This window comes from Nicotiana tomentosiformis, chromosome 8, assembly GCF_000390325.3.
Source record: "Nicotiana tomentosiformis chromosome 8, ASM39032v3, whole genome shotgun sequence".
Classification (NCBI taxonomy): Eukaryota; Viridiplantae; Streptophyta; class Magnoliopsida; order Solanales; family Solanaceae; genus Nicotiana; species Nicotiana tomentosiformis.
Window position 1 is genome coordinate 354,839 of NC_090819.1, and position 21,345 is coordinate 376,183.

Genomic DNA, 21,345 nt, shown 5'->3' on the forward strand with positions numbered 1-21,345 from the left:
GCACCTTGCGGCGCTACTTGCACGAGGCCTCGCCGTTCCGTAGCCAAAAGCCATCAGCCGCCACGAGTGATGGCGCCTCCCGATGTTGCCTGTAACAACCGATGGCATTCGGAACGTACTGAGTTTAGCCCCATGAGCATGGCACCTTACGGCGTTACTTGCATGAGGCCTCGCCGTTCCGTTGCCAAAATCCATCAGCCGCCACGAGCGATGTCGCCTCCCGATGTTGCCCACAACAACCGATGGCATTCGAAACGTACTGAGTTTAGCCCCATGCGCATGGCACCTTGCGGCGCTACTTGCACGAGGCCTCGCCGTTCCATTGCCAAAAGCTATCAGCCGCCACACCGATGTCGCCTCCCGATGTTTCCCCAACAACCGATGGCAGTCGGCACGTACTGAGCTTAGCCCCATGTGCACGGCACCTTGCGGTGCTACTTGCACGACGCTTCACCGTTCCGTTGCCAAAATCCATTAGCCGCCACGAGCGATGTCGCCTCCCGATGTTGCCCACAATAATCGATGGCATTCGGAACGTACTGAGTTTATCCCCATGCGCATGGCACCTTGCGGCGCTACTTGCACGAGGCCTTGCCATTCCATTGCCAAAAACCATCATCCGCCACGAGCGAAGCCAAACACAACTCACAACAACCTATGGCAATCGGCACGTATTAAGTTTAGCCCCATGCGCACGGCACCTTGCAGCGCTACTTGCACGATGCTTCGCCATTCTGTTGCCAAAAGCCAATAGCCGCCACAAGCGATGCCGCCTCCTGATGTTGCCCACAACAACCGATGGCATTCAGAACGTACTGAGTTTAGCCTCATGTGCACGGCACCTTGCGGTGCTACTTGCACGAGGCCTCTCCGTTCCATTGCCAAAAGCCATCAGCCGCCACGAGCGACGCCAGACACAACTCACAACAACCGATAGTAATCGGCACGTACTGAGTTTAGCCCCATGCGCACGGCACCTTGCGGTGCTACTTGCACGAGGCCTCGCCGTTCCGTAGCCAAAAGCCATCAGCCGCCACGAGCGATGGCGCCTCCCGATGTTGCCTGTAACAATCGATGGCATTCGGAACGTACTGAGTTTAGCCCCTTGAGCATGGAACCTTGTGGCGCTACTTGCATGAGGCCTCGCCGTTCCGTTGCAAAAATCCATCAGCCGCCACGAGCGATGTTGCCTCCTGATGTTTCCCACAACAACCTGACTCAATGATCCTCAGACGAGGAAGTAGTTGCATTAGATTGATAGATCATCTCACGCTGTTCCTGCTGTATCTTTTCAAACTTGTCCTCCTCAGCAGTCCTGGCATCGTAAATCATTTTCAACTGATCGTTGAAAAACTTCTCTAGATACTCCATCTCTTCCTTGTTCCCTTCATGGTGCATCTTAGTTCTCAGTCTGACAATCTTGTTCTCTTCGATTGTCTGACGGAGCTTTTCACTTACCAGTTTTAAAGACTCTTCAGAAGCCTTAGCCCACTTTTGGTGCTTAGCAGCTTTGTTCTTGTACCATATGAGCTGTTGATTATCCTCCGACATCTGCATCGCTGGATTCCCAACAGTTTCTTGATATGACCGAATCTCGAACTTCAGCCTTGATTTCCCACGTGAATGCCGATTAAAGTTGTCCATGTCTCTTTTCTCTGTCATGTAACCATAAAGCTTACGTTTGCCCCCCCGGATAAAAGAGATCTGGATTGTGTTCCCATGCATCTCTATCTCTTCCTTTTGCAGAAAACTGCTCACATTCGGAACGTGTTGAGTTTAGCCCCATGCACATGGTACCTTGCGGCGCTACTTGCATGAGGCCTCGCCATTCCGTTGCCAAAAGCTATCAGCCGCCACACTGATGTCACCTCCCGATGTTTCCCCCAACAACCGATGGCAGTCGGCACGTACTGAGTTTAGCCCCATGCGCATGGCACCTTGCGACGCTACTTGCACGAGGCCTCGCCGTTCCGTTGTCAAAATCCATCAGCCGCCACAAGCGACGCCAGACACAAATCACAACAACCTACGGCAATCAGCACGTACTGAGTTTAGCCCCATATGCACGGCACCTTGCAGCGCTACTTGCACGATGCTTCGCCATTCCGTTGCCAAAAGCCATCTGCTGCCACAAGCAATGTCGCCTCCCGATGTTGCCCCCAACATCCGATGGCAGTCGGCACGTACTGTGCTTAGCCCCATGCGCACGGCACCTTGCTGTGCTACTTGCACGACGCTTTGCCGTTACGTTGCCAAAAGCCATCAGCCACCACGAGCGATGTCACCTCCCGATGTTGCCCACAATAATCGATGGCATTCGGAACGTAGTGAGTTTAGCCCCATGCGCACACCACCTTGCGGTGCTACTTGCATGAGGCCTTGTAGTTCTGTTTCCAAAAGCCATCATCCGCCACGAGCGACGCCAGACATAACTCACAACAACCGATGGTGATCGCCACGTACTGAGTTTAGCCCCATGCGTACGGCACCTTGTGGCTCTACTTGCAGAAGGCCTCGCCATTCCGTTGCCAAGATCTATCAGCCGCCACACTGATGTCGCCTCCCGATGTTGCCCCAAACATCCGATGGCAGTCGGCATATACTATGCTTAGACCCATACGCACGGCACCTTGCGGCGCTACTTGCACGACGCTTTGTCGTTTCGTTGCCAAAAGCCATCAGCCGCCACGAGCGATGTTGCCTCCCGATGTTTTCCATAACAACCGATGGCATTCGAACGTACTGAGTTTAGCCCCATGCGTATGGCACCTTGTGGCGCTACTTGCACGAGGCCTCGCCATTTCGGTGCCAAAGGCCATCAGCCGCCACGAGCGACACCAGACACAACTCATAACAACCTATGGCAATCAGCACGTACTGAGTTTTGCCCCATGCGCACGGCACCTTGCGGCGCTACTTGCACAATGCTTCACCATTCCGTTGCCAAAAGCCATCAGCCGCCACAAACGATGTCGCCTCCCGATGTTGCCCCCAACATCCGATGGCAGTCGGCATATACTATGCTTAGACCCATGCGCACGGCACCTTGCGGCGCTACTTGCATGATGCTTTGCCGTTTCGTTGCCAAAAGCCATCAGCCGCCACGAGCGATGTTGCCTCCCGATGTTTTCCATAACAACCGATGGCATTCGGAACGTACTGAGTTTAGCCCCATGCGTATGGCACCTTGCGGCGCTACTTGCACGAGGCCTCGCCGTTTCGGTGCCAAAGGCCATCAGCCGCAACGAGCGACACCAGACACAACTCATAACAACCTATGGCAATCGGCACGTACTGGGTTTTGCCCCATGCGCACGGCACCTTGCGGCACTACTTGCACAATGCTTCGCCATTCCGTTGCCAAAAGCCATCAGCCGTCACAAGCAATGTCGCCTCTCGATGTTTCCCACAACAACCGATGGCATTCGGAACGTATTGAGTTTAGCCTCATGCGTACGACACCTTGCGGCGCTACTTGCACGAGGCCTCGCCATTCCGTTGCCAAAAGCCATCAGCCGCCACGAGCGACACCAGACACCACCCACAACAACCGATGGCAATCAGCACGTACTAAGTTTATCCCTATGAGCACGGCACCTTGCGGTGCTACTTGCACGAGGCCTCGCCGTTCTATTGCCAAAAGTCATCAGCCGCCACGAGCAATGTTGCCTCCCGATGTTGCCCAAAATAATCGATGGCATTCGGAACGTACTGAGTTTATCCCCATGCGCATGGCACCTTGCGGCGCTACTTGCACGAGGCCTTGCCATTCCATTGCCAAAAACCATCATCCGCCACGAGCGACGCCAAACACAACTCACAAAAACCTATGGCAATCGGCACATATTAAGTTTAGCCCCATGCGCACGGCACCTTGCAGCGCTACTTGCACGATGCTTCGCCGTTCCATTGCCAAAAGCCATCAGCCACCACAAGCGATGCCGCCTCCTGATGTTGCCCACAACAACCGATGGCATTCGGAACATACTGAGTTTAGCCTCATGTGCACGGCACCTTAAGGTGCTACTTGCACGAGGCCTCTCCGTTCCATTGCCAAAAGCCATCAGCCGCCACGAGCGACGCCAGACACAACTCACAACAACCGATAGCAATCGGCACGTACTGAGTTTAGCCCCATGCGCACGGCACCTTGCGGTGCTACTTGCACGAGGCCTCGCCGTTCCGTAGCCAAAAGCCATCAGCCGCCATGAGCGATGGCGCCTCCCGATGTTGCCTGTAACAACCGATGGCATTCGGAACGTACTGAGTTTAGCCCCTTGAGCATGGAACCTTGTGGCGCTACTTGCATGAGGCCTCGCCGTTCTGTTGCCAAAATCCATCAGCCGCCACGAGCGATGTTGCCTCCTGATGTTGCCCACAACAACCTGACTCAATGATCCTCAGACGAGGAAGTAGTTGCATTAGATTGATAGATCATCTCACGATGTTCCTGCTGTATCTTTTCAAACTTGTCCTCCTCAGCAGTCCTGGCATCGTAAATCATTTTCAACTGATCGTTGAAAAACTTCTCTAGATACTCCATCTCTTCCTTGTTCCCTTCATGGTGCATCTTAGTTCTCAGTCTGACAATCTTGTTCTCTTCGATTGTCTGACGGAGCTTTTCACTTACCAGTTTTAAAGACTCTTCAGAAGCCTTAGCCCGCTTTTGGTGCTTAGCAGCTTTGTTCTTGTACCATATGAGCTGTTGATTATCCTCCGACATCTGCATCGCTAGATTCCCAACAGTTTCTTGATATGACCAAATCTCGAACTTCAGCCTTGATTTCCCACGTGAATGCCGATTAAAGTTGTCCATGTCTCTTTTCTCTGTCATGTAACCATAAAGCTTACGTTTGCCCCCCGGATAAAAGAGATCTGGATTGTGTTCCCATGCATCTCTATCTCTTCCTTTTGCAGAAAACTGCTCACATTCGGAACGTGTTAAGTTTAGCCCCATGCGCATGGCACCTTGCGGCGCTACTTGCACGAGGCCTCGCCATTCCGTTGCCAAAAGCTATCAGCCGCCACACTGATGTCGCCTCCCGATGTTTCCCCCAACAACCGATGGCAGTCGGCACGTACTGAGTTTAGCCCCATGCGCATGGCACCTTGCGACGCTACTTGCACGAGGCCTCGCCGTTCCGTTGTCAAAATCCATCAGCCGCCACAAGCGACGCCAGACACAAATCACAACAACCTACGGCAATCGGCACGTACTGAGTTTAGCCCCATACGCACGGCACCTTGCAGCGCTACTTGCACGATGCTTCGCCATTCCGTTGCCAAAAGCCATCTGCTGCCACAAGCAATGTCGCCTCCCGATGTTGCCCCCAACATCCGATGGCAGTCGGCACGTACTGTGCTTAGCCCCATGCGCACGGCACCTTGCTGTGCTACTTGCACGACGCTTTGCCGTTACGTTGCCAAAAGCCATCAGCCACCACGAGCGATGTCACCTCCCGATGTTGCCCACAATAATCGATGGCATTCGGAACGTAGTGAGTTTAGCCCCATACGCACACCACCTTGCGGTGCTACTTGCACGAGGCCTCGTAGTTCCGTTTCCAAAAGCCATCATCCGCCACGAGCGATGCCAGACATAACTCACAACAACCGATGGTGATCGCCACGTACTGAGTTTAGCCCCATGCGTACGGCACCTTGTGGCTCTACTTGCAGAAGGCCTCGCCGTTCCATTGCCAAGATCTATCAGCCGCCACACCGATGTCGCCTCCCGATGTTGCCCCCAACATCCGATGGCAGTCAGCATATACTATGCTTAGACCCATGCGCACGGCACCTTGCGGCGCTACTTGCACGGCGCTTTGCCGTTTCGTTGCCAAAAGCCATCAGCCGCCACGAGCGATGTTGCCTCCCGATGTTTTCCATAACAACCAATGGCATTCGAACGTACTGAGTTTAGCCCCATGCGTATGGCACCTTGCGGCGCTACTTGCACGAGGCCTCGCCATTTCAGTACCAAAGGCCATCAGCCGCCACGAGTGACACCAGACACAACTCATAACAACCTATGGCAATCGGCACGTACTAAGTTTTGCCCCATGCGCACGGCACCTTGCGGCGCTACTTGCACAATGCTTCGCCATTCCGTTGCCAAAAGCCATCAGCCGCCACAAGCGATGTCGCCTCCCGATGTTGCCCACAACAACCGATGACATTCGGAATGTATTGAGTTTAGCCCCATGCGCACGGCACCTTGCGGCTTTACTTGCAGAAGGCCTCGCCGTTCCGTTGCCAAGATCTATCAGCCGCCACACCGATGTCGCCTCCCGATGTTGCCCCCAACATCTGATGGCAGTCGGCATATACTATTCTTAGACCCATGCGCACGGCACCTTGCGGCGCTACTTGCACGATGCTTTGCCGTTTCGTTGCCAAAAGCCATCAGCCGCCACGAGTGATGTTGCCTCCCGATGTTTTCCATAACGACCGATGGCATTCGGAACGTACTGAGTTTAGCCCCATGCGTATGGCACCTTACGGCGCTACTTGCACGAGGCCTCGCCGTTTCGGTGCCAAAGGCCATCAGCCGCCACGAGCGACACCAGACATAACTCATAACAACCTATGGCAATCGGCACGTACTGGGTTTTGCCCCATGCGCACGGCACCTTGCGGCGCTACTTGCACAATGCTTCGCCATTCCGTTGCCAAAAGCCATCAGCCGTCACAAGCAATGTCGCCTCTCGATGTTTCCCACAACAACCGATGGCATTCGGAACGTATTGAGTTTAGCCTCATGCGTACGACACCTTGCGGCGCTACTTGCACGAGGCCTCGCCGTTCCGTTGCCAAAAGCCATCAGCCGCCACGAGCGACACCAGACACCACCCACAACAACCGATGGCAATCAGCACGTACTGAGTTTATCCCTATGAGCACGGCACCTTGCGGTGCTACTTGCACGAGGCCTCGCCGTTCTGTTGCCAAAAGTCATCAGCCGCCACGAGCGATACCCCTATAGCCAAAAGGAAAGGCCAAAATACCAATAATAAACAAAAGAATAATAAACAAAGAAATACAAGATATAAAAGCAAAATAAGTGCAATAAAAGGAAATCTCATATATCAAAAATTTAAATTTATAATAAGTGCCAATTATTCAATAGCAATAAACGATAAGAATATAGATAAATCATTAGTATTATACTGAAAAATGTCAGGAATAGAATTAACACCTGGAAGTAAAATATTTACAGCTAGATGTAAAAACTTATACGTCTTAACAACAAAACATAAAATAGCAGCAAAAAATAAAATTAATAAAATCAAAATAGAAAACCCGTTTGAAAGAATAGTTACAGTTATTGACAATAATGAATATAGCTATAAAGAAATTGACATGGAAGAAGATTTAGAAATAGTAAAAGAAAGATTAAGTACATCAAGTATACCAAACCAATTAACTTATGAAACACCAACATCATCAAGGATAAGTACATCAAGAAGAGAGTATATAATCCCAAAAAATTTAAATAGAAACACAAAAGAAAAAATAAATACATACCACTATTATATAACTGGAATCATGGAACAAAGAAAATATCAAATATTAATAAATACAGGACAAGAAGAAAACTATATTACAAGAGAATTAGTAACAGAAACTGAAATAATAACTACTGAACAATTATGCCCTGAATTACCTAAAGAATTAATAATAAATGAAGAAATAACAGAAAAAGAAATAATTATTGCAGGAATACCTCTAATAATACAATTTAAAATATACCAAGAAAACGAAAATGAAAATATTACACTAGAATAAAATGGTTAGAAAAGGTAAAACCATACAGTCTAGGAGATAAGCAATTAACCATAACATACAAAGATAAGAAAATAATAATAAAAAGGACAGAAGAATGAAAATATATATACTCGCAAAAATCATAGTAGAAGGATATTATAATAGATACTATACACCAATGATAGATACAGGGGCAGAAGCTAATATATGTAAATATAATTGTTTACCAACGGATAAATGAAAAAAATTAAAAACACCTATGGTAGTAACAGGATTTAATAATGAAGGAAGTATGATTAACTATAAAGCCAAGAATATAAAAATACAAATATGGGATAAAATATTAATTATAGAAGAAATATATAACTTTGAATTTACTACGAAAGATATGTTACTAGGAATGCCATTTTTAGAAATATTATACCCACACATAATAACAAAAACACACTGGTGGTTTACCACACCATGTAAAAATAAAGTGGGAGCAAAAAGGGTAAACAATAAACAACGAAAAACTACAGAATGGATACGAGGAAATGAAAAAATCACACAAAAATTAGAAAATATAAGTAAAAATACAACTACCCAATTAGAAATTATCATATTTACAATAGACAAAGTAAAAATAATCCAGAATGAATTAGAAAAATTATATAATGATAACCCTCTAAAAGGATGGAATAAACATAAGACAAAAATAAAAATAGAATTAATAGAAGAAAATAGTATAATAACACAAAAACCCTTAAAATATAACTTTGATGATTTAGCAGAATTTAAAATGCATATAAAAGAATTATTAGATAACAAGTATATACAAGAAAGTAATAGTAAACATACAAGTCCAGCATTTATAGTAAATAAATATAGTAAACAAAAAAGAGGAAAAAGCAGAATGGTTATAGATTATCGAAATTTAAATGCAAAAACTAAAACATATAATTACCCAATACCTAACAAGATATTAAAAATAAGACAAATCTAAGGATATAATTACTTTAGTAAATTCGACTGTAAATCAGGATTTTACCATCTAAAACTAGAAGATGAATCTAAAAAACTAACAGCATTTACAGTACCACAAGGATTTTATGAATGGAATGTCGTAGTATTCTTCTTTTTGTCTTTTAAACCAATTTTTTATTGTAGGTACTTCAAATACTTTTTCGACACTGAGGTCTAATTCTTTTCCTTTTATTTGTTCAAATATATTATTATCAAATATAATTTTTTGTTCTGAGGATTCTTTATCTTTATATTCTTCACGTGTTATTACTTCTATTTCTTTTTCAGTCATTGGATTTCATTATCTTCTTTAGTTATCTCATTTTCTATTTCTTCTTCTGTATCTGATATTTCGTATATACTATCTTCACTGTCTATTTCATAATCTATATATTCCATTTGCATATATTCTTCATCATCAATTATGATTTCGGTTATTTGCTTTTTCTTTAGGTTTCTAGGTGCTTTACAGTCTTTAGCTATATGTCCTAATTTTTCACAGTTATAACAAGTACATTCTGTTGGTTTCTTTTTTGGTCTAAATGATCTTTTAGTCTGATAATCTTTTATATAGTATCTTTTTCTTGGTTTTTTATTTTTATATTTTGATCTATATTTATTATATTTCTTCTTTTTCCATTTTTTATTATTATATTTATCTGTACATCCAAATTGTGGTGCTGTTTTATTTTTACAACATTTTAAGTTTTTTATTAATGTTTTTTCTATTTTTGTTTCTTCTTTATATTTTTCACATAATTGTGCAAACCATTGTTGTTGAAATTTTATCCTAGCTCCTAAAGTATCTGTTACTCCTGCTTCATTCCAATCTTTTATTATTTTAGAATTAAAAGGTTCTGGTAATTTTGTGAAATATAATTTTCTTATTTCTTTGCCTTCTTCTGTATTATATGTTCCTTTATAATAATATTCTTTAAATGCACAAGTATATTCATCTATATAGCACATATTACATATTGCTAATTTTGTTATTAGGTTTCTATTTACTTGTTTTTCCTTATTTTGTTCTTCAATTTCTGTAGTCATACTACTAAATTCGTTTCTTATGGCTATTTCATATTTGTATAATATTTCTATATTTGTTGTTGCTAATTCACCATTGAATTTTTTATTACTTCTTAAGGTATCTATACTTTCTTTTGATAAATTGTGCAACCATAATTTTACTGTTCCTATGAGTATTCTTTCTATATATCCTGGTGTTTCTGCCATTCCTATTTTATTATCTACCAATTGTTTAGATATATATCCTATCCATAGTTGGATTGTTTTATTTATATCTGCTACGCAATCTAAATCTAAAAAATTACATTGTTCTGATATTAGTTTTGGTGTCCATTTTCTATTTAATCTACTATCCCATAGCGTATTATTTCTATCAAATTGTTCATAGTTAACCGTATAATAATTTGGGTTTATTCCTTTTGGGGTTTTTTACACCTGATGTACTAGGTTTTTCTTCCATATTTACATCTCCTGTATTTATTTCTACATTTTTTATTTTTTCTATATTTTCTAAAAGTTCTGTATATGTTTCACTTATTTCACTTGGTTCTGACTTTTGGTCGTCTATATTGTTATCTATTTCTTCAATTCTGGGAATTTCTTCTGGTTGTAATATTTGTTTAAATTTATTTATCTCATCTGTTAATTCTATTTCTTTATTCTTTTCTCTTTGCTTATTTTCATATAGTGTTTTTAACATGTTTAATTCTTTTTCTAATGCTATAATTTTTGTGTTTTTAGTTTCTTCTAATTGTTGTATTTCCCTGTTTGCTTGATTTTTGATATTTTCAATTTCTTTTTTCTTATCAATTTCTTCATTTTCTTTACTTATTCTTGTCATGGCTGTCAAGCTATCTTCTAATCTTGCTATTTCTTTTTCTATCATTAGGTATAATTGACTCTAATATACTTGCACGACGCTTCGCTGTTCTGATACCATTTATTGAGGATCTTAGAAATTTCATTTATAATTTAGTCAAATGTAAAAGCTTTTTCATAATATTCTTTTTGTAGTGGAATTAATCTAATTATTTCTTTTAAGCTTTCTAGTATATATTCTATATATTCTATATCTTGGGTTCTTTGGTATTCTTCTATATTAGTTTTTACTAAATTTGTCAGTAGTTCTATGCTGTCGGTAGTTTGTTGCCAATATTGTAGATATATATTATTCATTATGTGTTATCAGAATATAGATCTAATTCATATAAGTCTATTTCTGGTATAATTAATTCTGTCCAATTTTGATCCATTATTTCTATTATTTCAAAAGTAAGTAATTTCTCATAGATTATTCTTCTTACATCATTATCAATATTTTTTAGTATATATAATATAAGTATTTTATAGCTAAGATCATCATTTATTAAGTAAGTGTTCATTTTATCATATGATTTGCTAAATATATTCCTTTTAATCTCTATGTCTATTATCCTTATTCATCATATTATAATAAGTTATTTTGATCATCTTTTCTAGTCACTACCATGATTTTCTGCTTCAATCAGTTACCCTAACAACGCTTCAACTTTGTTTACTCCCCTAAACGGCCTCTCTGCCTACCGGTTTCAACCTTAGGATGCATAGTCTGGGCTTACCTACTCTTAGCATATTTTCATGGCAAACTTTCTCAAGATGATTTCTATAACAGTACTATTATATGATGGATAATTATAATTTACATATTAAAGATTATCAGGAATATAATAATTTAGCTACTCATAATTATAATATGACATACCTGTTTTTGTAGGTTCTTGATATCTCCTTATTGATTCATAACTTTCATATCTTCTTGTTGGTCCATAGCTTTCCTGTATTTTTATCTTTTAGTATATCTAGAGAGTAAGAGAAGAGAGAAGTCTTTGGATGCCTGAATATGCAGCCTGTCTTTTATTCATAATCGAAGGGCTATTTAAAGATTACAAAATGACTCTTACTATTCATGAACGACCTTTACTGTTCATGAAACTGACTCTTACTATTCATGAACGACCCTTACTGTTCATGAAACTGACTCTTACTATTCATGAACGACCTTTACTGTTCATGAAACTGACTCTTACTTTTTGTAAAGTAAGGAACTATTTACTTTACGACTTTTACAAAAAATAAAATAACATTAAAGAAAAGAAAAGAATCTAATAAATCTTTTACTTTATCTTGTCTGCCATAGTTTTTGTTGTTTTAGCTTGTCGTCTTCTTCTCGATTATTCCAATTGTACGTCTGGAACAATGTTATCTTCTCCTTTGCATTTTGAGCATATGTGGTCTGGGTATTTGTGACTGATTAGTTTGCAATATCTTGTTAACAGTTCCGGAGAGATGAAATTCGTCCTTATAGCTCTTGTGATTGTAGGTTGTTCTGGTTTTAAAAGACTTAAGACCCATTGTCTTAATTCCTCCATATCTGCTTCTCGTATTTCTCTGCAATTTGAATATATCATTGTTTGTTCTCTTGAATAATAACTCCAAATCGCATTCTGGTTTAGGTAGTTGTTTGCTAGTTCATTTAGTATAGTGGATATTCCAATAATCCTTTTATTTGCATAAAAGTCTGGAATATCTATTTTTTCTATCTCTTCTTGTTCTTCTATTCTTTCTGGTATGAGCATTTCTCTTGTAAGTCCGATCTTGATAACTTGTATGATAGGCTTTATTTCTTCATATAATATCTCTGCTGTAGCTGAATAAAATCGTATATAGAATAATGTTCCTTAGTTATTCTTCTGTATTGCATAAATGCTCTGTGTAACTCAGGTATGGTGGCTATCTCCTGTCCTGTTTGTATATATACAGTATCTAGTAATCCATAATTATAGCAGGTGGCTATTAGTTTTGCACTTGTATTTGGTAGTGCTATTAATTTATTGTATCCTGTTAGATAATGGGTAATATAATCTTCATTTGGATTCTGGGTAGTTTGGGATCTTGGGTTTTTGTTTAAAAAGTTTTGTATTTTGTGTATATTGTCTATATATGTACGGGTTATATAGTTATATGTCTTCTTGGCTTGGTTCAGACTTTCTTTGTAGGTATTTATCTGTGGTGGTAGGAATATTTCGTTCTGGGTATTTTGGATTTTCTGTACGAATGGTTTTGAAATTAAATTGTTCATATTTATGTTTGTATATCTAGGTTTAATTTCTTCCTTCTTCTTTGCAGATGAACTGCTAGCTGTGCTGTTTCCTGCAACTGTATTTAACAAACTGTTATGAGTTTTTAGTGGCGAGGCTTGATACCATTTATTGAGGATCTTAGAAATTTCATTTGTAATTTAGTCAAATGTAAAAGCTTTTTCATAATATTCTTTTTGTAGTGGAATTAATCTAATTATTTCTTTTAAGCTTTCTAGTATATATTCTATATATTCTATATCTTGGGTTCTTTGGTATTCTTCTATATTAGTTTTTACTAAATTTGTCAGTAGTTCTATGCTGTCGGTAGTTTGTTGCCAATATTGCAGATATATATTATTCATTATGTGTTATCAGAATATAGATCTAATTCATATAAGTCTATTTCTGATATAATTAATTCTGTCCAATTTTGATCCATTATTTCTATTATTTCAAAAGTAAGTAATTTCTCATAGATTATTCTTCTTACATCATTATCAATATTTTTTAGTATATATAATATAAGTATTTTATAGCTAAGATCATCATTTATTAAGTAAGTGTTCATTTTATCATATGATTTGCTAAACATATTCCTTTTAATCTCTATGTCTATTATCCTTATTCATCATATTATAATAGGTTATTTTGATCATCTTTTCTGGTCACTACCATGATTTTCTGCTTTAATCAGTTACCCTAACAACGCTTCAACTTTGTTTACTCCCCTAAACGGCCTCTCTGCCTACCGGTTTTAACCTTAGGATGCATAGTCTGGGCTTACCTACTCTTAGCATATTTTCATGGCAAACTTTCTCAAGATGATTTCTATAACAGTACTATTATATGATGGATAATTATAATTTACATATTAGAGATTATCAGGAATATAATAATTTAGCTACTCATAATTATAATATGACATACCTGTTTTTGTAGGTTCTTGATATCTCCTTGTTGATTCATAGCTTTCATATCTTCTTGTTGGTCCATAGCTTTCCTGTATTTTTATCTTTTAGTATATCTAGAGAGTAAGAGAAGAGAGAAGTCTTTGGATGCCTGAATATGCAGCCTGTCTTTTATTCATAATCGAAGGGCTATTTAAAGATTACAAAATGACTCTTACTATTCATGAACGACCTTTACTGTTCATGAAACTGACTCTTACTATTCATGAACGACCTTTATTGTTCATGAAACTGACTCTTACTTTTTGTAAAGTAAGGAACTATTTACTTTACGACTTTTACAAAAAACAAAATAACATTAAAGAAAAGAAAAGAATCTAATAAATCTTTTACTTTATCTTGTCTGCCATAGTTTTTGTCGTTTTAGCTTGTCGTCTTCTTCTCGATTATTCCAATTGTACGTCTGGAACAATGTTATCTTCTCCTTTGCATTTTGAGCATATGTGGTCTGGGTATTTGTGACTGATTAGTTTGCAATATCTTGTTAACAGTTCCGGAGAGATGAAATTCATCCTTATAGCTCTTGTGATTGTAGGTTGTTCTGGTTTTAAAAGACTTAAGACCCATTGTCTTAATTCCTCCATATCTGCTTCTCGTATTTCTCTGCAATTTGAATATATCATTGTTTGTTCTCTTGAATAATAACTCCAAATCGCATTCTGGTTTAGGTAGTTGTTTGCTAGTTCATTTAGTATAGTGGATATTCCAATAATTCTTTTATTTGCATAAAAGTCTGGAATATCTATTTTTTCTATCTCTTCTTGTTCTTCTATTCTTTCTGGTATGAGCATTTCTCTTGTAAGTCCGATCTTGATAACTTGTATGATAGGCTTTATTTCTTCATATAATATCTCTGCTGTAGCTGAATAAAATCGTATATAGAATAACATTCCTTTAGTTATTCTTCTGTATTGCATAAATGCTCTGTGTAACTCAGGTATGGTAGCTATCTCCTGTCCTGTTTGTGTATATACAGTATCTAGTAATCCATAATTGTAGCAGGTGGCTATTAGTTTTGCACTTGTATTTGGTAGTGCTATTAATTTATTGTATCCTGTTAGATAATGGGTAATATAATCTTCATTTGGATTCTGGGTAGTTTGGGATCTTGGGTTTTTGTTTAAAAAGTTTTGTATTTTGTGTATATTGTCTATATATGTACGGGTTATATGGTTATATGTCTTCTTGGCTTGGTTCAGACTTTCTTTGTAGGTATTTATCTGTGGTGGTAGGAATATTTCGTTCTGGGTATTTTGGATTTTCTGTACGAATGGTTTTGAAATTAAATTGTTCATATTTATGTTTGTATATCTAGGTTTAATTTCTTCCTTCTTCTTTGCAGATGAACTGCTAGATGTGCTGCTTCCTGCAACTGTATTTAACAAACTGTTATGAGTTTTTAGTGGCGAGGCCTGATACCATTTATTGAGGATCTTAGAAATTTCATTTGTAATTTAGTCAAATGTAAAAGCTTTTTCATAATATTCTTTTTGTAGTGGAATTAATCTAATTATTTTTTTTAAGCTTTCTAGTATATATTCTATATATTCTATATCTTGGGTTCTTTGGTATTCTTCTATATTAGTTTTTACTAAATTTGTCAGTAGTTCTATGCTGTCGGTAGTTTGTTGCCAATATTGCAGATATATATTATTCATTATGTGTTATCAGAATATAGATCTAATTCATATAAGTCTATTTCTGGTATAATTAATTCTGTCCAATTTTGATCCATTATTTCTATTATTTCAAAAGTAAGTAATTTCTCATAGATTATTCTTCTTACATCATTATCAATATTTTTTAGTATATATAATATAAGTATTTTATAGCTAAGATCATCATTTATTAAGTAAGTGTTCATTTTATCATATGATTTGCTAAACATATTCCTTTTAATCTCTATGTCTATTATCCTTATTCATCATATTATAATAGGTTATTTTGATCATCTTTTCTGGTCACTACCATGATTTTCTGCTTCAATCAGTTACCCTAACAACGCTTCAACTTTGTTTACTCCCCTAAACGGCCTCTCTGCCTACCGGTTTTAACCTTAGGATGCATAGTCTGGGCTTACCTACTCTTAGCATATTTTCATGGCAAACTTTCTCAAGATGATTTCTATAACAGTACTGTTATATGATGGATAATTATAATTTACATATTAGAGATTATCAGGAATATAATAATTTAGCTACTCATAATTATAATATGACATACCTGTTTTTGTAGGTTCTTGATATCTCCTTGTTGATTCATAGCTTTCATATCTTCTTGTTGGTCCATAGCTTTCCTGTATTTTTATCTTTTAGTATATCTAGAGAGTAAGAGAAGAGAGAAGTCTTTGGATGCCTGAATATGCAGCCTGTCTTTTATTCATAATCGAAGGGCTATTTAAAGATTACAAAATGACTCTTACTATTCATGAACGACCTTTACTGTTCATGAAACTGACTCTTACTATTCATGAACGACCTTTACTGTTCATGAAACTGACTCTTACTATTCATGAACGACCTTTATTGTTCATGAAACTGACTCTTACTTTTTGTAAAGTAAGGAACTATTTACTTTACGACTTTTACAAAAAACAAAATAACATTAAAGAAAAGAAAAGAATCTAATAAATCTTTTACTTTATCTTGTCTGCCATAGTTTTTGTCGTTTTAGCTTGTCGTCTTCTTCTCGATTATTCCAGTTGTATGTCTGGAACAATGTTATCTTCTCCTTTGCATTTTGAGCATATGTGGTCTGGGTATTTGTGACTGATTAGTTTGCAATATCTTGTTAACAGTTCTGGAGAGATGAAATTCGTCCTTATAGCTCTTGTGATTGTAGGTTGTTCTGATTTTAAAAGACTTAAGACCCATTGTCTTAATTCCTCCATATCTGCTTCTCGTATTTCTCTGCAATTTGAATATATCATTGTTTGTTCTCTTGAATAATAACTCCAAATCGCATTCTGGTTTAGGTAGTTGTTTGCTAGTTCATTTAGTATAGTGGATATTCCAATAATCCTTTTATTTGCATAAAAGTCTGGAATATCTATTTTTTCTATCTCTTCTTGTTCTTCTATTCTTTCTGGTATGAGCATTTCTCTTGTAAGTCCGATCTTGATAACTTGTATGATAGGCTTTATTTCTTCATATAATATCTCTGATGTAGCTGAATAAAATCGTATACAGAATAACGTTCCTTTAGTTATTCTTTTGTATTGCATAAATGCTCTGTGTAACTCCGGTATGGTAGCTATCTCCTGTCCTGTTTGTGTATATACAGTATCTAGTAATCCATAATTGTAGCAGGTGGCTATTAGTTTTGCACTTGTATTTGGTAGTGCTATTAATTTATTGTATCCTGTTAGATAATGGGTAATATAATCTTCATTTGGATTCTGGGTAGTTTGGGATCTTGGGTTTTTGTTTAAAAAGTTTTGTATTTTGTGTATATTGTCTATATATGTACGGGTTATATGGTTATATGTCTTCTTGGCTTGGTTCAGACTTTCTTTGTAGGTATTTATCTGTGGTGGTAGGAATATTTCGTTCTGGGTATTTTGGATTTTCTGTACGAATGGTTTTGAAAATAAATTGTTCATATTTATGTTTGTATATCTAGGTTTAATTTCTTCCTTCTTCTTTGCAGATGAACTGCTAGCTGTGCTGCTTCCTGCAACTGTATTTAACAAACTGTTATGAGTTTTTAGTGGCGAGGCTTGATACCATTTATTGAGGATCTTAGAAATTTCATTTGTAATTTAGTCAAATGTAAAAGCTTTTTCATAATATTCTTTTTGTAGTGGAATTAATCTAATTATTTCTTTTAAGCTTTCTAGTATATATTCTATATATTCTATATCTTGGGTTCTTTGGTATTCTTCTATATTAGTTTTTACTAAATTTGTCAGTAGTTCTATGCTGTCGGTAGTTTGTTGCCAATATTGTAGATATATATTATTCATTATGTGTTATCAGAATATAGATCTAATTCATATAAGTCTATTTCTGGTATAATTAATTCTGTCCAATTTTGATCCATTATTTCTATTATTTCAAAAGTAAGTAATTTCTCATAGATTATTCTTTTTACATCATTATCAATATTTTTTAGGATATATAATATAAGTATTTTATAGCTAAGATCATCATTTATTAAGTAAGTGTTCATTTTATCATATGATTTGCTAAACATATTCCTTTTAATCTCTATGTCTATTATCCTTATTCATCATATTATAATAGGTTATTTTGATCATCTTTTCTGGTCACTACCATGATTTTCTGCTTCAATCAGTTACCCTAACAACGCTTCTACTTTGTTTACTCCCCTAAACGGCCTCTCTGCCTACCGGTTTCAACCTTAGGATGCATAGTCTGGGCTTACCTACTCTTAGCATATTTTCATGGCAAACTTTCTCAAGATGATTTCTATAACAGTACTATTATATGATGGATAATTATAATTTACATATTAGAGATTATCAGGAATATTATAATTTAGCTACTCATAATTATAATATGACATACCTGTTTTTGTAGGTTCTTGATATCTCCTTGTTGATTCATAGCTTTCATATCTTCTTGTTGGTCCATAGCTTTCCTGTATTTTTATCTTTTAGTATATCTAGAGAGTAAGAGAAGAGAGAAGTCTTTGGATGCCTGAATATGCAGCCTGTCTTTTATTCATAATCGAAGGGCTATTTAAAGATTACAAAATGACTCTTACTATTCATGAACGACCTTTACTGTTCATGAAACTGACTCTTACTATTCATGAACGACCTTTACTGTTCATGAAGCTGACTCTTACTTTTTTTAAAGTAAGGAACTATTTACTTTACGACTTTTACAAAAAATAAAATAACATTAAAGAAAAGAAAAGAATCTAATAAATCTTTTACTTTATCTTGTCTGCCATAGTTTTTGTCGTTTTAGCTTGTCGTCTTCTTCTCGATTATTCCAGTTGTACGTCTGGAACAATGTTATCTTCTCCTTTGCATTTTGAGCATATGTGGTCTGGGTATTTGTGACTGATTAGTTTGCAATATCTTGTTAACAGTTCTGGAGAGATGAAATTCGTCCTTATAGCTCTTGTGATTGTAGGTTGTTCTGGTTTTAAAAGACTTAAGACCCATTGTCTTAATTCCTCCATATCTGCTTCTCGTATTTCTCTGCAATTTGAATATATCATTGTTTGTTCTCTTGAATAATAACTCCAAATCGCATTCTGGTTTAGGTAGTTGTTTGCTAGTTCATTTAGTATAGTGGATATTCCAATAATCCTTTTATTTGCATAAAAGTCTGGAATATCTATTTTTTCTATCTCTTCTTGTTCTTCTATTCTTTCTGGTATGAGCATTTCTCTTGTAAGTCCGATCTTGATAACTTGTATGATAGGCTTTATTTCTTCATATAATATCTCTGCTGTAGCTGAATAAAATCGTATACAGAATAACGTTCCTTTAGTTATTCTTTTGTATTGCATAAATGCTCTGTGTAACTCCGGTATGGTAGCTATCTCCTGTCCTGTTTGTGTATATACAGTATCTAGTAATCCATAATTGTAGCAGGTGGCTATTAGTTTTGCACTTGTATTTGGTAGTGCTATTAATTTATTGTATCCTGTTAGATAATGGGTAATATAATCTTCATTTGGATTCTGGGTAGTTTGGGATCTTGGGTTTTTGTTTAAAAAGTTTTGTATTTTGTGTATATTGTCTATATATGTACGGGTTATATGGTTATATGTCTTCTTGGCTTGGTTCAGACTTTCTTTGTAGGTATTTATCTGTGGTGGTAGGAATATTTCGTTCTGGGTATTTTGGATTTTCTGTACGAATGGTTTTGAAATTAAATTGTTCATATTTATGTTTGTACAACATTTTAAAGGATATAACCTAAAACCTTTACAAAAGAAACTAAAATATAGTTTATAACCTAAAACCTTTACAAAAGAAACTAAAATAAAAAATCAAGAAAAAGATACTATATAAAAGATTATCAGACTAAAAGATCATTTAGACCAAAAAAGAAACCAACAGAATGTACTTGTTATAACTGTGGAAAATTAGGACATATAGCTAAAGACTGTAAAGCACCTAGAAACCTAAAGAAAAAGCAAATAACCGAAATCATAATTGATGATGAAGAATATATGCAAATGGAATATATAGATTATGAAATAGACAGTGAAGATAGTTTATACGAAATATCAGATACAGAAGAAGAAATAGAAAATGAGATAACTAAAGAAGATAATGAAATCCAATGACTGAAAAAGAAATATAAATAATAACATGTGAAGAATATAAAGATGAAGAATCCTCAGAACAAAAAATTATATTTGATAATAATATATTTGAACAAATAAAAGGAAAAGAATTAGACCTCAGTGTCGAAAATATATTTGAAGTACCTACAATAAAAAATTGGTTTAAAAGACAAAAAGAAGAATACTACGTAGTTAGCCAAAAAGAACATATATTGTCTATATATGTACGGGTTATATGGTTATATGTCTTCTTGGCTTGGTTCAGACTTTCTTTGTAGGTATTTATCTGTGGTGGTAGGAATATTTCGTTCTGGGTATTTTGGATTTTCTGTACGAATGGTTTTGAAAATAAATTGTTCATATTTATGTTTGTATATCTAGGTTTAATTTCTTTCTTCTTCTTTGCAGATGAACTGCTAGCTGTGCTGCTTCCTGCAACTGTATTTAACAAACTGTTATGAGTTTTTAGGTGTTTCTCAACGTCACCTTCTAGCTCTGAAATTTTAGAGACTTCCGATCGTCTTATCTCCGCATTTTTTGAGTCATGCTGCTGACTACTAGTAGCTGTTTTTCTTATTATCTGTATCTCTTCTTCCATACTTTTCACTTTATTACAAAGTGTAGTCATGGCTAAGAGTAGATTTTCCATTGTATTATCTGGGTCAGTTTGGGTAGCTTTGTCTTGACAAGTAATCTGTAACAACATTCTTGTTAGTAGTGATTATTTCAATTGTAAATATAAAGTTTAATATATTTAATACCAGTCTGCGTATTTCTTTTGTTGTAACTGAGTCTTGTACCTTTCTGGTTATCCACCATTTTACTTGGGTATTATCTGTTCTTACAATAAATCTATTGTAAACTATATATGGTTCAAATGCTAATAAACATTTATATAATGCAAATAATTCTTTTCTATTTATTTCCCATTTTTCTTGTGGTTCAGTATAAGATCCTGAATAATACCTGCAATGATGTTCTATTTTTTCTTTATCATATTTATATTTAAGAACTCCTCCATAACTATGATTACTCGAATCTGTTTCTACAATATAAGTAAATTTCTTATTTTCATCTGGGAAGTATAGTTTTGGTAGTTTCTTACACAATATTTTAATCTTCCTTATTTGTTCCTTATCTTTTTCATCGAACCCATATTCTACATCCTTTTTTAGTTTTTTCTGTAA

The 21,345-nt window shown here is 36.9% G+C and overlaps 4 protein-coding genes across 4 annotated transcripts; all 4 read right to left on the reverse strand.

Annotated features, from left to right (window-relative positions):
* Positions 1-1,218: 1,218 nt before the first annotated feature.
* On the reverse strand, positions 1,219-1,662 carry LOC138896780 (protein SUPPRESSOR OF GENE SILENCING 3-like). The gene has a single exon (XM_070182093.1). It carries the CDS (start codon positions 1,660-1,662, stop codon positions 1,219-1,221), a length of 444 nt encoding a protein of 147 aa, XP_070038194.1.
* Positions 1,663-4,390: 2,728 nt separating this feature from the next.
* On the reverse strand, positions 4,391-4,957 carry LOC138896781 (protein SUPPRESSOR OF GENE SILENCING 3-like). The gene has a single exon (XM_070182094.1). The coding sequence runs from the start codon at positions 4,955-4,957 to the stop codon at positions 4,391-4,393; it is 567 nt and encodes a 188-aa protein (XP_070038195.1).
* An 11,620-nt stretch (positions 4,958-16,577) lies between these two features.
* Positions 16,578-18,480, reverse strand: LOC138896782 (uncharacterized). Its single transcript, XM_070182095.1, has 2 exons — positions 18,415-18,480; positions 16,578-17,624 (listed from the first exon to the last, which is right to left on the reverse strand). Exons 1-2 carry the CDS (start codon positions 18,478-18,480, stop codon positions 16,578-16,580), a joined length of 1,113 nt encoding a protein of 370 aa, XP_070038196.1.
* Positions 18,481-18,841: 361 nt separating this feature from the next.
* Positions 18,842-20,864, reverse strand: LOC138898291 (uncharacterized). The gene is made up of 2 exons (XM_070184353.1): positions 20,493-20,864; positions 18,842-19,717 (listed from the first exon to the last, which is right to left on the reverse strand). Exons 1-2 carry the CDS (start codon positions 20,862-20,864, stop codon positions 18,842-18,844), a joined length of 1,248 nt encoding a protein of 415 aa, XP_070040454.1.
* Between the last annotated feature and the right edge of the window lie 481 nt (positions 20,865-21,345).

Excerpts from the sequence above, each read along its gene's own strand:
- LOC138896782 (XM_070182095.1), bottom strand. The coding sequence starts at position 18,480 with ATGGACCAACAAGAAGATATGAAAGCTATGAATCAACAAGGAGATATC. Across the intron at positions 17,625-18,414 it reads TCAAGAACCTACAAAAACAG|ATCCTCAATAAATGGTATCA; the intron begins GTATGTCATATT and ends GAAATTTCTAAG.
- LOC138896781 (XM_070182094.1), bottom strand. The coding sequence starts at position 4,957 with ATGGGGCTAAACTTAACACGTTCCGAATGTGAGCAGTTTTCTGCAAAA.
- LOC138898291 (XM_070184353.1), bottom strand. The coding sequence starts at position 20,864 with ATGTTGTTACAGATTACTTGTCAAGACAAAGCTACCCAAACTGACCCA. Across the intron at positions 19,718-20,492 it reads ATTTATTTTCAAAACCATTC|AAAATCCAAAATACCCAGAA; the intron begins GTACAGAAAATC and ends CCATTCGTACAG.
- LOC138896780 (XM_070182093.1), bottom strand. The coding sequence starts at position 1,662 with ATGACAGAGAAAAGAGACATGGACAACTTTAATCGGCATTCACGTGGG.